Source organism: Equus quagga, chromosome 8 (assembly GCF_021613505.1).
Source record: "Equus quagga isolate Etosha38 chromosome 8, UCLA_HA_Equagga_1.0, whole genome shotgun sequence".
Lineage (NCBI taxonomy): Eukaryota > Metazoa > Chordata > Mammalia > Perissodactyla > Equidae > Equus > Equus quagga.
The window spans coordinates 56722075-56738231 of NC_060274.1; the positions used below are offsets into that span (position 1 = coordinate 56722075).

Here is a 16157-nt window from a genome sequence, read left to right on the forward strand (position 1 = left end):
TAGGTCAATACAAAGTGATCCAGGGCTGTTTCTGGGAGCACAAGTGCTTTAATTTGCCTTACTTCCTCTTACTTCTCTTGAATCACAGCTACAGAGAGTGTTTAAATTTTACTGAAAGCTGACATAAGGAACAATTAACATATCTGGCTGAATTTTGTTCTCCACTGTGGAAGACAGAAGCATACATTTAAACCTTTTAAGGACAACTGATTCAGACCTGAATGAGTTCCATTTAAATTCTTACCTTTTCACTTTCTGTATCCAGAGCTGATGTAGCTTCATCCAAAAGCAAAATCTGAGGCTGTCTCACAAGGGCGCGAGCTATCGCGATACGCTGTTTCTGGCCACCAGAGAGCTGAGTTCCTTTGTCTCCTACTCTGGTATTATATTTCTGTCAACAGGGTTTTGTGATTATGAAAAGTAGAATGGATAATAAAGTTCTAAAACAGTTTCTTACAGAAAACAGGATAATCACTTCCATACACACAAAGAAAGTTTACGTACAGAAGCTAAGAACGAGTTCATAGAGAATTAAACAACAAAAACATAGCTCTAAATGGCAGGTTTGCTCTCTCTCTTTGAAAATAGACATTTGGGTCTTCAAAGTTACGTTTTAGTGTAAGCAAGTCAACATTTTGTATGAGGAAGTATTCTTGTTGCAACGTTAGTCTCTTCCAGTCTTCTGATTTCATTATATTTGGGACAAAGACTGTCAGGAAGAAGGAAATTTGATTTGATAGGCTATGCATAATAAAATAACAGAAGCTCATTTTATTTATAACCAGTAGGTGATGCTCTCTGCATTATTTTAAAGCGAGGAAAGGAAGAAATTCTTGGGATGCTGGCCTTTTGGTGTCTGTTTTTATAAAACTATCTCCAACACTTGAACAATTTTGATGGATGTAAAAGAATTCTATTTTGATGTCTAACTTTAAAAGCTGAAATCGCCTTTTTCTATTTTTGTTTGTAGAGGGCTCCCGAAATTCTTCACATATTGTTTCCCACAGCAGATAACTGTCACTATTCAACAAGATGATAGAGATGGGAGTTAAAAGGGTATGTTGGGGAGAGCAGAAACGGGAGGGAGGTGACAGCATGTGTAACCTAGAAAACAATACTATCTTATGATTTTCCGGCCCTTGCCAGGCGGAAATTTTAGTCAAACCAAGGGCTCTGATTCTGGCAGCCAGAGTTTGACTTTAAAGTCATGTTCTAAGTAGGGTTGCCTATTTGTATTTGCTATTTCTGGCAACCCTAGTTCTATGGCACTCAGACATAGGTCTCCACCTGCAGATGGAGTGAGAAGTCCCCAGGGGAGGTTCCGGCAGATGCTGGGGAGTGGCTCCACCCCAAAGCTGCAGCTGCCTGGGTGGGGGAGCACTGCCACGTGCCCAGGTGAGGTTAGGGGTGCCAGGTGCACTGATTACCGTGGATCCTGAAAGGCAAGGCTGTAACCCTGAAGGGGGAGGTAACTAAAGCAGCCTCTTGCAGGATGGGGTAAGTCTTGGCATGAATCACTCGGGTGAAGAACTGGGTCCTCAGACAGCAGACAGGAGTAAGGGGTTTGCCTTCCCTTTCCTGGTCTAGACATTGAGGAAAAGAACCACAACATCTACAAGTGTGCTCTGTATGACAGATGGTGCCCAGGAGCCCAGAAAGGTGGAGTCCCTGTGGTAGGCAAATGCCAGAGGGGCAAGGGATAGTTGATGAGCTAGATAAGTTACTTTCTGTGATTGTCTTTGTTAAACCCTAGCCCAGTGTTCTCAAACTTCAGCCGGCGTCAGCATCACTGGGGCTATTAAAACACAGATTGCCGGACTCGACCTCCAAAGTTTCTGACTCAGCAGGTCTGGAGTAGGACCTGATATCTGCAGCTCTCACAAGGTCCCAGGTGATGTTGATGTGCTGGTCCACACTCAGACTTTGAGAACACTGACCTCATCGATAGTAAAGGGGATCGCAGCTGTACTTTTTACATTTCTAGCGTTGGGAATGGGCCAATTATCCACAGTTGGGATAGAAGGTTAAAGGAGGGGAGAGGGACCGTACTTCCTCCCTGGGGCCTGTGATATGGTGGTAGCAGTTATCCAAAGAAGAGCCTCAGGAAAAGGAAATTCTGGGAAAGAGTGAAGGCCACCTGGTATTGCCATCCTTCCCATGAGGAGATTGCCTTCCTCACTGGTTTGAGGCGACTGAGCTTTACTTTTTAGGGGGCACTCACTTACAATATAGAACATAACTAGTGATCGTGAGGGCTGGTAGATACCGACCTAAGGGGCGAGAGGTTTCATTGATCTAACTTCCTAGGAGGAATTTAGAGGCCATCCATGGGACAACAGCCCAGGGAGCCCAAGGAAGGTTTCAATAATCAACCCTGTAAGTGGAGTCTGGGGCCATGAAATGTGCAATGGTGAGAGATTACACAACACCACGGTCACTCCAATGACTCAGCTCTAATCAGAGAGAGCCTTGTGGCTAGCATGGGTCCAGTTCCCTGGCCTGACTCCAAAGAGGGAGGTTTGAGGCTTCGGGGAGAGCTGCGTGGTGGCAGAAGGAAGGCTGGGAGAGATGGGGAGGGAGGGTCATGTCTGCTTCTGTGGGCCCAGCACTTAGACTTAGAGGGAAAGGCCTCCCAGATATATGCACTTTTCACGCAGGCTGGCTCACAAGGAGTCAGCTGGGTGATCGGGTAAAATGTAACATCATATAGCCAGATGCTTGTATACAGATGGGTGTGTATTCTGGTTGCTCATTTCTCTTCTGTGGGAAACTAGCCCTTAGATCAAACTATAGGCCACGGAGGCCGCCACATGCTCCCAGGCTCCTAATTTGGAGAGAGACTTACATCAGGCAGTGTCTCGATGAAGGGGTGTATGTTGGCCTCCTTGGCTGCCTGCACAATCTCTTCCTGTGACACGACCCGGCTGTTGTCTCCATAGGCGATGTTCTCACCAATGCTGCAGTCAAACAGGATGGGCTCCTGGGACACAATGCCCAGGTGTGCTCGGAGCCACTGGACATTCAGGTGCTTTATTTCTGTGCCGTCAAGTAGCTGAAAACAAGAGGTCACAGAGCAACTTCAGGACCAGTGAAATTAATATCATTGTTTTATATATTAAAATTGCCAAGTTACTGCGAGAGTACACTTTTGTTGTTGTTTTAGTTTGGATTGTCAAGGCTAACTGAATAAGGTCATAGTTGTATGCTTTGAGGAATTGTCATGTTTCTTCTGTTTTAACCCTGGTTTCTGATATATGCATATGCTGGGCAGAATAATGACCCCCTTCAAGATATCTATGTTCTAATCCATGGAACCTGAGAGTATGTTATGTCACATGCAAGAGGGAGTTAAGGTAGCAGATGGAATTAAGGTTGCTAATCAATTGACCTCCAAATAAGAGATTATCTTGGATTATCCATGTGGGCTCAGTGTAATCATAAGGGTCCTTAATTGTGGAAGAGGGAGGAGGGGAGTGAGTGTCAGACTGGTGCAGCATGAGAAAGACTGAAAAAGCACATAAAACACTGACCAGCTTAAACTAGTTTTGCTTCCTTAAAACAGGCTGTTGATTAATCAAACCTTGCTCAATAACAGAGACAGCACTGCACGTGTGCCAGACGGAAACCCAAAGCCCCAGGATGACCCTGGAACCAAGAATCTTCAGAAATGTTGCCACAGCAGCCCTTTACAAAGGAAGAAGTCCTTCAGTAAGGAAAATCTGGCTTCCAGCAGCTCCAGTAGCTTGATTATGGACTGATTCGAGCCTAGCTCCAGCTGCAGCTTAGTAGTCCCTAATTCCTTAAACTTCGCCCTGAGCCTTCAATCACAGAAACAGATCTGAGAGCCTTGGCTCCTGTCTCCTTGACGGTTGGCCTTGCAATAAAGGCTTTTTTCTCAAAAGCCGGTGCCATGGTATTGGCTTCTGTGCAAATCGGGTAGTGGACCTTTACCCAGTAACAACTTGGCCAGTAATTGTTGGCTCTGAGGATGGAGGAAGAGGCCACGAGCTAGAAAAGGCAAGAAAAGGAACTGTCCCCTAGCACCTCCAGAAGAAACCCAGCCCTGCTGACACCTTGATTGTGCCCAGTGAGACCCGTTCTGGACATGTGACCTCCAGAGCTTGAAAGATAAGAAATTTGTTTTGTTTAAGGCCACTACATTTGCGGTAATTTGTTATAGCAGCTACAGGAAACTAATATAATGCATTATATTTCTGGGATGTATCCGGTATCCTTATACTTATGTATCAGTTTGTCACAGGAAGAGTAGCTAAGATTTGAGTGAAAATAAGTAACTACTATGACCACATAATAGGTTTGTGGTGACGTTTCTGTTCTGACCTGAGTTAGGATCAGCTTTCTGAGGAATCAGATGCAGCAGTCAAATGGAATAGAAATGAGTATGGAAGGGTGGCTGTTATATCTCTAAGTAGTTGTTGACTTTGGGGAAGTGAATTAATTTCTGTTTCCTTGTGGGTAAAATAGGAATGATGATAATTCCTGAACTCACAGAATGAGGATTAAATGAGATCACGTAAGGATCTCACTTAGCACAGTGCTGGGCACAGAGGATGTGCTCGAGACTGTCAGTGGTTCGTAACAGGGTGTGTGTAATGGAGTCGGAATATGGGTGCATGAAAGGATGGACAAACATCTACAATGCTGAGCCAAGGGAGTAGGAAGAAGAGGCTGCCCTTTCTCTACTGAGCTGTCTCCCTAGATTACCCTGCAGAAGCTCCTGGGGAGTGCCCTTTACAGCCTTGCTGATAAAAATCCTTACTCTCTGATGCGGGTAGGCCTGCTCAAAAGATCTACTTTGCAGGAGAGCTCTGCCAATCAAGTGAGAGAGTTGTTCATCCCCTCTGAAGAAGACATCAGTGACTCAGCTTTGAGCTGTTCTAATAGTGGTGATGAGTATATAGTGATTGTATATACTCTCTGTCTCCCGTGTGCCTGGCTGGGTGCTTCCGGGAGACAGCTGGCCAGGGTAAGGTACCGCCTTTGCTGCAGGAACACAGCTTCTGTTTGTGCAGCTGGCAGGTGCAGGAATGGAAAGCACAGCCATGACCTTATTAGTACCAAGTCCAGTTGCCATGGAGACTATTCCGAGCATCTATGCTCCAGGCTTCCTTACAGTGTTAAGTGAAGGTGGAAAGTAGAGGGTGGAGAGAGGCAGGGAAAACCATACAAGGATGTGGCGAAATAGCAGATCTTGTTAGACGGAACACTGTACTTGAGAAATGTAAATTTGAGCAAAGAAGGAATAATTAGGATTTTTTAAAAAACTTTTTTCTAAGCTTATGCCTCTGGGAGGAAAATAGACACTGCCTACCTAATATAATCATACAAATTTCAATAATCCTAGCACATTTTAATGAGTTTCTCCATCACACTGAACACAATAACACTCTTGGGCCTCCTCATCTCCAGACAATAGACTGAATTTTCAAACTATTTAAAACCTGTGTTAGCTGAAGAATTCTTTCTTTAGGAAAACATGTTTAGAAGCCCAAATGTAAAACAGATCAATGCAGAGCTTCTTAGGCTGAGGAATGGGTCGTGGTCTGAGGGAAGGCAAAGAAACTCTGGGAAACCAGTGAAAACTGCTCAAAAGCTACTGGCCTAAATAAAAACTTAACCAGGAAAATAAATACATTGGTAACAATAATGTAACATTAAAATGACTAGCTATCTCTATTCTAGATTGTTGAATCTATTGCTTGCTTTTATTACCATAATCAAATGTTAAATATGTATTATTCTACTATTTGTAGTTACTCTGAAATAATGACTATAGATAAGTTATTGGGCATTGAATATATTATAGGTCCTGTGATAAGCGTGTCTTATACATTCTCTTGTTTAATCTTCATAACAACCCTTGTGAGATTTTAATCACTATTTTACAGAAAAGCAAATGAGCAAAGTTAAGTAACTTGTGCAAGGCCACACAGTTGGTCATTGGGGAGCTGGGATTGGATCTACACACTATAGGTGGTTTTGGTAATACAAGTGTCCCATAATTCAAAGATATTTTCTGGCCTCCCTCAAAAGGGGAATTCCCCCATCTTAGCCCAGGCACCCACTGGGTGAGACCCAGACAATGACAACAGGCTACTAACTATATCCAAAGAGGGAGAGAGGACTCTCATGGTGGTGTGTGGGATGGACAAGAGTGGGGAGAAAGGGAAGGCAGGGGAAGACCCAAACCAGAGGTGATTTAACAGTGAAGCTAATGAAGCCTAAGCTTCAAGGGCCCTCAATGGCAGATATATGCTGGGAGCTGAACAGTGTTCTGGGTGGGAGGAGGCCAGGCTGCCATCAGAAAGCTCTTCTGGGTAAGCATTGATGATAACCTGCCGAAACAAGAAAGGGACCAGAATCTTTAAGGTTTCAATATTTGTTCTGATTTTTTTCATTCAAAGTACACATTCACTTTTGTACCTAACTGTGTACTTATAACTTTGCATTCTTTTAAGTAGAGTCCCTAAAATTGTGTAACTTTCAGGCCCCACAAAACTTGGAACCTCCCCTCTGTACACTTCCATAGCTTCATTTTCCAAGACTCTCTGCAGTTTAACCTAAACCTTTCAAATTTATCAGTTCAGTGGTCTCCAACTACGGCTGGCATCAGGATCACCTGGGAAGATTGTAAAAATTAAAAGGTCAGGCCCTAACCTACTTGAATGAGCCAGGGTGCCTGTGTCCTTTATTAGCCCTCTAGGCCATGATGCTACACACCAGTTTGGGAACCACCTCAGGTGAATGTTTCTCAGAGTATGATTCAAAGACCACGGATGATCAGGAGAATTCCTGACCTCAGGATCAAGTCCTTTCTTTAGTTCTTATGATGAAATGATGCACAAATCCACAGACTCATTTTTACATGGCAATAAAAACTAATTACTAGTAACCTCCTGACTGAGTTATTGAGTTACTAATTAATATTCATACGGCACATTTACTAGTGTTTATTGGGGCACTTCCACTAAGAAGTCTGGCTGCTGTGTACCACTCGGCAGTGTTCCAAAGCTCTAGCGCAAATGCACAGGAGCAGATGATAGCATTCCCACAAAAGCTAAGGACACTTTGTTTTCAGTGCATTATCAGTGCTGTCTTGAGATGGTTATTGTCCTATGTACTCAGCATTCATTTCCATATTCTTCTGTGTCTGCTCTTCCATATATCAAGGGACTAGAAGGCTAAAAACTATTTCCCAGACTCCCTTCTGGTTCTGGAAGTAATTGATGTTCTACCAGTGAGATGCACCGTGCAAACTCTGGAAGGCAGAGGCTAATTCTCTTTAGCAGCATGCTAAGATAACAGGTGTTCTGGCAGATGGGAGTTTTTGCAACAGCCAGACTCTGGTCTTGTGTCTTCAGGTTTGAGCAGCTGTGCCACTGCATGATTTTCAGCAACCTCCTGGCCATAAGATCCCAGCTGCAGTGCTGTGATATGAATGGCCCGGAGTGTTGACTTTCCCTTCTTACTTCCACTCTTCTAGCGCTTTCTGATGATTTTGTAAGCATGTAATTCCCTTTATTAAATATTTATCTACTTGAAAGACCTACAGCAGTTTCTGTTTCCTATGCTGAACCATAACTGATATGATCCATGTTTTTAATTATCTTCTCCTTGTGATTCTGTATGTGTAGAATAATCATTAATTTCTTTACTTTCTTCTTGTTTCATTATTGTACTGTCTACCATTGTTGTTTTCAACTCCAACACTTTGTTCTTACTGTTTTTTCTACTAAAGTGACTATGAGTGCAGTAGGTGAGCCATCAGAGGCTGTCACTCTTAAGTGTGTAGTAATCAAAAAATTTGAGAAGCACAACTCTAATTAAATGTGCTATTTCAGCCAAACTAACCAATATGGACATTGGGAACAAATCAGTTATCACCACAGCTCACATTATCTCTTGCACCCAATGACTTCTTGACTGCTCACCCTTATGCAACCAGCTCTGGCCTAACTTTCTTCTTGAATCTAACTCATGGAAGGATATACCCCATCTCTTCAGTTAAAGACTGTGAGGGCAGAGACCATACCCTATAACTCATTAGAGTTCAACACTTAACATGTTGCTTCATAAATGTCTATTAAAGACTATAATCAGTGTCTGGGAGCTAAAATTTCCTCCTCTGACTGTTTCATTTGTCAGTGGGGTCTTCATTTAGAGTCCTTTGTTCAAACTTTAACCACAAAATTGAAGCATAAAATCAGAATCTACACAAAATATAAACCAAGGTAGTAAAATTAAGGGACAAAGCTTTTGTAGCTGTTGAAGAATAGACTGAATAAAGGCATAACTCTCTTTGAATACAACAAAAAATATCTGAGTAACCATGATTGCTGTGAGGAAGTAAAAAGAGCCCTGGACCACAGGCTGAAAAAATTCTATTTTCACGTCAGTCCTTAATGTAAGAAGGGCCCGTATGGAGCTGGTGGGCATCAATCAGACTATGTGGAACTATTTGATCAACTATTTTGGTTGATCAATGCCCATCTATTTCAGTTTAATGTTTTTAATATCACCTCTGGGTAAAACCAATATCTAAATGCCTACATAATGAAAATTTCTGTCTGTAAATTCTATTCCTTCCTCATTTGAGTCTTTTCCTACTCTCCATAATAATCTTTAAAATTTCGCTACTTCCTACAGTCTCTGACAGGTACTCAGTAAAGGTCTGTTGAATGTTGACTGAATAAATCTGAACCTTCACTTAATCGTTTAGTTCAGGAAACAAAAGGGAATCCCTCTATATTCTTTATCTGGTGTCCAAATTTGTTGATCTCACTTTTCTGTTTTTTCCTTAGAAGGTGTTTCAATGCCCTCTCTCCACCAATGTTTTTATCTGATCTTCAGCCATAAAAATGCTCAAGATTCCCCTTACTAAACATTTTCCCTGGACTCTGCCTCCCCATTCAAGTTTCTATTCTTCTTTGCCTTCCCTTCACCCTCCGTCTTTTTGACAGTCTCCATTCAGTCTCCATTTCCCCTCCTAAGCACACCTCAGCCAGGCTAAACCGTATTCTACCACCACCACTTCACTGAGCATACTTTAAATGTCAAAAGCAGCCCATTAATTGCCAAATCCTAGCATGTCTTTTCAGTCTTCATCCTACCCTGTCTCTCCATAGAACCTGTCATTACTGATTACCTCCTCCTTGTTGAAACCCTCCCCATCCTTGGCTCCCATCTTACTTGTCTCTCTTAGCACCTCTCCCCTATCTTTCTGGCTACTTCAGTTTTTCCTGGATCTTCTCATGCAAGCTGAAACCTAACCAAGGGAAGGGAGATGGGTGGTAAAAAGGCATCTTGCAGAGGACGGTAGAGGGGCAGTGTTGAGAGACAGCCTGGAGAAGTTGGCTGGTGCCGTTGACAGTGTAGAGACTCTATCTAGGACGTCAGCCTTTAAGTAGGACTGTTGTTTAAAGGTTTGAAAAACCATGGCTTATAGTCAAGAATTAAATACACCCAGGCATTTGGATGACGAAAAACCTGAAATGAGCTCAATGAGAAAGTGTGCTCACCACTGTTCCGGCCATGGGGTCATAGAACCGCTCAAGGAGCTGGACCAGTGTGCTCTTCCCACAGCCACTGCTGCCCACCAGGGCGAGCGTCTGGCCCTTCTTCACCTCAACGCTCAGCCCCTGAAGCACTGGGATGTCTGGTCGAGTGGGATAGTTGAACACAACTTCATTAAAGATCACATTTCCTTCCAATGTATTCTGAAATAGAATAATAACAGTAAATCTGCTGCAAATCTGAAAACCCATTGCATAATCAACCCCCTCTACCACCAGACGTCAGAAGGTAGTGAACTTGTGTTACAATTAGGATTCATTTGTAACTGCTAGAATGTAATAAGATCTAAAAGGGTCAGTGTTTTCATAGTATGTATTATTAACACAATACAAATAAGATAACTCAAAGCTGTTCCCCAAGAATAAAGTAACCCACATATAATAAAACCTGTTTAACAGAAATTCCTTATAAAATGAGCAATATTTCTATCCCCCCCATTGCTTTTTTATACAAAAGTACTGGATATTAACATATATTATTACCACTTACTAAAATGAAACAATGATCTAGAAAGTTTCATTTTATTACCAGCAAAGAAAAAAATCACAGATTTTATCAAATTTCCTCTTAGAATACTTTCATTCATCAGTTAGGAGCAGATCATATAACCAAAACATCAAACTCACTGGCTTTAGGCCTTCTGTGCTATAGCTGTCGATCAGAGGGGTTTTTTCAATGATCATGATGATGTGGGCTGCTGACACTTTGGCTTTGGCATAGTCGGGAGCAAATGAACTGACCTGCCCCACTGCCATGGCTCCAAAGACGATAGCTGAGAATACCCTGCAAAAAAACAAAGACAAAACATGCGTAAAGAGTTCTGCCTGCAATGCTAGCAAGTTGATACTTCTACAACCAGAGAGCATTGCCTTAACAATTACAAAACAGAAGTTTAAAAATAAAACACTTTTCCTTACACGTTCATGCCTGTGTAACTGATTGACTGTAAAATGGCCCCATTTTTTCTCTCTCTCTGTATCCTCACATTCCTGTAATGTGACCTTGCAACTCCTCCATTTAAGAAGTGGAATTTGTTTTCCTACCCTTTGAATCTGGGTTGGCCTTGTCACTTGCTTTGACTAACAGGATGTGGTGGAAGTTACTGTTGCCAGTTCCAAGCCTATGACTCAGGAGGCCTTGTATGCTTTTCTCTCTCTCTGCCATTACCAAAGCCCAGCCTGCTGGAGGACAAGGCACAGATGGAGGACAGCTGTGTGGGCCCCCGCCAACTAGCTCATAGCTCACTGCACAGGTGAGTGAGCCTTGCTGAAATCTCCTATGGCCAACCCAGAACTGCCCAGCTGACCCATAGACTTGTGGGCCAAAACAAATGTTTATGATTGTATTTCACTGGATTTAGTGGTTGATTATTATGCAGCATTATTGTGGCAGTCAATACTGGATATGGTCAGTGATGCTAATTACATCAGATTCTTAGAAAACCTGTGAGCTGTATAGCAAAGACAGAGTTCCCTACAGAGCCCAATTTCACGCTGCTCTCAAGATGCATCAATATTCTTATTCTACGACATGAGAATCAGAGCTGGTTAAAGTTGGGAAGATATCACAAGATATCAAGTCCAGCTCCCAATGTTTGTGCCCAGGCACTTCCCCGAAGTTGGTTTCCATCCTTTGTTTTAGGAAGTAGCAAGTGTGATTGATTAAGCCTATTGTTAAAAAGTTCTTTTTCAAATTGAAGAAAAATGTACCTCCTTTTGCATGACACAGCCCTTCAAGTATTGGAATACTGTTAAAAAGGCCCTTGTCATCTTTGATAAGTCCTTCCACTCAACATTCCAGCTGCCCTCCTCTGCATACTTTTATCAACACACCTTTGAAACACTGGGCCTGGAACTCAGGACTTGGGGACCCTTCCATAATAATCCTGAGCGCATCACATCCTCTCCCCTGAACTCTAAGCCTGTGTTAATGTATCACATAAAGCATCTTTTATATATATATATATATATATGTGTGTGTGTGTGTGTATATATAATAATAAGTATATATAAATATATATATATATAGCTCTAAATAAATCTCAAGGATGGTTAATCTTGGGCTTGTTATCATTTAGACCTGTGAGACCTTTTTTAAATGGAAGATCTTCAGACAGGTCTCCCCTTTCCTTTACTTGGAAGATTGATTTTCTGACTCTAAACAGCTAAATCAGCAACTTTCATCAGTTCAATGCCTTACCTTGGAGTAAAGCAATATATCAAATAATTATCTAATCAAAGCCCCAAGGCCTGTGATGCCTGGTTTTGATCTTTTGGTCACAGTCATAAATAGCACCTGCATATCATTTGTCAGACAGAGATATTAAGTAGCAATTTTAAATCTTCACATGGGGTCATCCTGAGCAAAGTATAATGCATGTACAAGTCGATGTCTAAATAGGATGGAAATATTATACTAACACATTATATTGCCAGGTTTAGATGATTCTAGTTTAAATGTAAAACTGTAGTACACTAATTATGGTTGCCATCAAAGGGCAGAATCTCACCGATCACCAAATCTAGACACTCAGAAAGATTACACACAGTTTTCACTACCAAACTGCACATTTGAGTACTTTAGAAGTAGAATGAAGTCCAGGCCTGTTTTCCCTTGACCAAGGTACAATCTTCTGCATTCACAGAGATGCAGCCAAAATCCCAATCTAGCTTTTCCTTTGTCATCTCTGAATTTCTCCAGCTCTCATCTTCTAGCTGCTCTTCTTCTATCAAGGAAAGCAAATTTATCCTGGAATCTACCAGGGCTTGCAGAACAGTGCTCCACACCTGTTCTTGACCTGCCTGCTCAGAGGCTCCTTTAAAAGGAGCCACTCAGGCACTTGGCTCAGGTTTCAGCTTCTACCCAAATGCCAAGGCCTTCTGGAAACCCCTCATTGAATCGCTCACTACCCCACCTAGCCACAGATTCAGAAAGGTCAAACATGTGAGTCAGCATTGGGGTGTGGGGAAGTCACTGATTCCCCAAATGAAATGCAGTGCTTTCAGTGATAACACATGGAGACTCAGAGGCAAAATGTCGCCTTCTGAATCACCAAAATCTCTTCATGAAGCTTCACAGTAAGGTTTTCTATCCAGGCATGAAACATGTTCACCTTGGTTTTATTTTCTTGACTCTAATTGTAAATATTAATGCAGTACTTACAACAGAACATCCTGAAAGTTCATGAACTGCCGTGCCACCAAGAAGGCACCAAACCGGAAACAGCCAGCATAGGAGAAATACATCATTGCCTGGGTGATTGAAAATGTGATTCCAAAGACGTGTGCTTTCCTCAGGGAGTTTCTGAAAAGAAGACATTCTGAAACTTACTTGACTTTCATCTCTCAGTGCGTAAAAAGCAACCTTTGATACATTAGCAGTGGGGCATCAGGCATGGCAGACAAAAATGGGTTTAGTTTCCAAAAAATTAAGTTTGGTCCCCACTTTACCACTTGCGAAAATTTAGAAAACCGCCTAATGGAGGATTAACCACACCTCAAAAGTGTTGAGATAAAGTTAAAATAAGCCAAGAAAAACTTGAAGAGCCTGTTAGGGATTAATAAATAGAAATTCCTTCCCTTTTCCTCCACTCTTGGACATATAACATGTATGTACTTCATAGTAAGCATTCATTCAACACACATTTACCCCACACCTACAAGCTGCAGGGACCACGCTGGGCAACACAGAGGAATCAGGCGATTCTTGCCCTTGGGGACCCAGGAGTCAAGTTGGATTATAATTTATGCAATGGAGGTACCTTATGAATAACATGAGAAAAAAGGAGGAAGCACTTAACTCTCTGGGGGAGTTAGAGAAGGCTTCACAAAGGAGTTAACATTCGTGGATTTTCCGAGCCACATGGAACTGGGTGATGTGGGGTCAGGCTGGTGAGTAGGCAGCCCTCTGGGCCTCCCACTCCTGCTTCAACCAGATCCTGCATTTCTCTGTTTCATATATTGGGACTTCAAATAAATTTTTTTTCAGAAAAAAAGGCTCTACTATCATTAAAAAGAAAAGTTTGAAAACCCACCGATAAAGTCCAGCTCTTTTCTTTACCATAGAAGAAACTGAGACTCAGAGAGGTTAGGCTTGCTTATGGCCACATCCCTTTTTACAGCCCTCACTGGATGAGTTCATTAAAGGAAGAACAGAAGGTGCACTGGAGAAGGGTAAAAAGAAGAAGGAAGGGCAAACTCAAGAAGCACCACCCCTCAGGTCCAAGAGATACCTCAAATTTCATGTTCCGCAAAGAACTTATTTCCAACGAGAGCAAATAATGGGGTCATTAATCCAAACGTGGCATCAGAGAGGCATTCTCAATATCCTCTCTCTCTCCCCTTGCCATCAGTTACCTGCCGTTACAGCTTCTACCTCAGAGATGCCCCTGCCTTAGGTCAGGGTCTTGTGATTTCTCTCCTGGGTAATTACATGTGCTTCCCAATTGGTTCCCTTCTAGTAGTTTCTCCACCTGTTCCCTACTTCCAGCCAAAGTAATCCTCCTGAAAACAAATCCAATGATTGAAAAACTCCCCACTCTCCCCTCCCATTCTTCAGTGATTATTACCTATATGGGACCTGCAATTTCTCTGCATACATATCTTCAAACTTCTGCTCCCGAGTCAAAGAAACAACAGTTCGGAAGTTTTCTATTGCTTCAGTAGCAATCTGTAACAGAGAACACCCGATCACTAAGACGCCCAAAGGCAAACAGTGGCAATTAATTTGAATTCCATAAAAGACATTAATAAAATTAATTTTATTATAACATATAATTTATTTTTTATGACCTATGAGCTTCCTCATTACAGAAAAAGATACTAAGTAATTTACCAAATTGAGTTTTAGATCTGGAAGGAAGATCGGCTCTCTGTCTTGTTTCTGCCATTCGTGCAAGACGGATGGACCCCGAGGGTATTATGCTAAGCCAAATAAGTCAGAAGGAGAAAGCTAAATACCACATAATTTCACTCACATTTGGAAGATAAAAAAATAACACATAGACACAGAGAATAGACTGGTGGTTACCAGAGAGGAAGGAGGTGGGGAGGAGGGTGAGAGGGGTAAAGGGGCACATACGTATGGCGACAGATGGTCACTGGACTTTTGGTGGTGAACATGATGTAATCTATATAGAAGTTGAAATAGAATGATGTACACCTGAAATTTATGTAAGGTTGTAAACCAGTGTTACCTCAATAAAAAAAATAATAAAATTTTTTTTAATGATGGAGATGGATGAGAGTGTCTCTAAAATCCCCTTAATTCTATAATTCTAAGAGAAACTATTTTCCAGAATTATAAATGTAAATTAGAAATCAGTCAGTAAGAGAAATTTCCTCTTGTTTTAGACGTTCTTCCTTTCTCTGGCCTTTACATTGATCAGAACTGAATCTAATAAACATACATTCCATTACATTGAGCGATTTATAGCTTAAAAATCACAAACACAAAATCTCAGTTACACCTCACTGAATCCTATACAAATTACCTAATTTCAAAGATAACAGCAAATATTTGATATGACATTAAATCAGTTTTAAAGACTAAGGCAAAAAGGTAGAGGAAAAAAATTAATACTATATTCTTAAAAACAAAAACTTAAACAATAAAGTTAAAAATATTATACTCTGACCCAATAGGCCAAGAAAATAATGGATTTTACCATAAGCTACTTACAAATTTAGGAAAATGTCCAAATTCAATTTACATTAAAATATTTTATAAAATTCTTTACACATTATAAATATAACATATACTCATTTTAGAAAATCCTAAAAGTACAGAAAGCAAAAAGTTAGAGGAAAAAATTCACCTGCAGTCAAACCCCTCAAGGACAATCCTTGTTCAGATCCATGTGAGAAATATTCTCAATTATAAGGTTTCAAACAAAGAAATGGAAGAGGTTTTTTTGCATTGATAAGAAAATTCAAGAAACTATAACAGCGTCTTCTGGAAAACAGATTTTATTGTAAATTTCAATGTAATGGTTTTAAGAAACATTTTCTGTGCACAGTTTCCTAAGTCAGATGTGTTTTGTTTGTGATTGGTTTGTAAATGTCGTCACTTTTTAGAGTGTGAACAGCCCAATAAAAGATAGAGTATGAGTCACAGACCTTGGATACTGAGTAAAATAATATGATCACTTCACAATTGTCTTTATTATGCCACACAATAAAGCAATTAGGAAAAGGCTATTTAGTACTTTGCATCAGCATAGCTTCATTTATTCCAAGAGTTTTCAATAGAGACTCAGCAACCATTAAGAGGAGAGAGAACTTCTAATTCAAGAAGAGTAAATAGCATTTTCTCTCAGAAACTATCACGCACTAAAGGATTGTGAAGAAAGGAAAAAATACATATGTTTCCAGAAAGAAAAAGAAAATCTCCTCACACTTCTCTTCCTACCCTCAAATAAACTGAACTTTTACTTCTGAAAAGGAGAAAGCATCTATTTTATAAAATGTGACTGACATCTATGGAGCACAGATCATGGGCAAGGTAGAGGTTATGGGTAGGCTCTGCCATCACACAGTCAGGATCTGAGCAGGCTCTGCCATCAC

The 16157-nt window shown here is 41.2% G+C and overlaps 1 protein-coding gene across 2 annotated transcripts in view; it reads right to left on the reverse strand.

Annotated features, from left to right (window-relative positions):
- Window positions 1–16157, reverse strand: part of ABCB1 (ATP binding cassette subfamily B member 1) — an 88222-nt gene that overhangs the window by 1231 nt on the left and 70834 nt on the right. For both annotated transcript variants that reach the window (XM_046668811.1, XM_046668812.1), the window contains 6 exons: window positions 14162–14262; window positions 12757–12897; window positions 10221–10377; window positions 9540–9737; window positions 2846–3052; window positions 245–391 (listed from right to left, as the gene is read on the reverse strand). In XM_046668811.1, the coding sequence (XP_046524767.1) occupies window positions 245–391; window positions 2846–3052; window positions 9540–9737; window positions 10221–10377; window positions 12757–12897; window positions 14162–14262 (951 nt within the window). The remainder of the gene's footprint in view (window positions 1–244; window positions 392–2845; window positions 3053–9539; window positions 9738–10220; window positions 10378–12756; window positions 12898–14161; window positions 14263–16157) is intronic.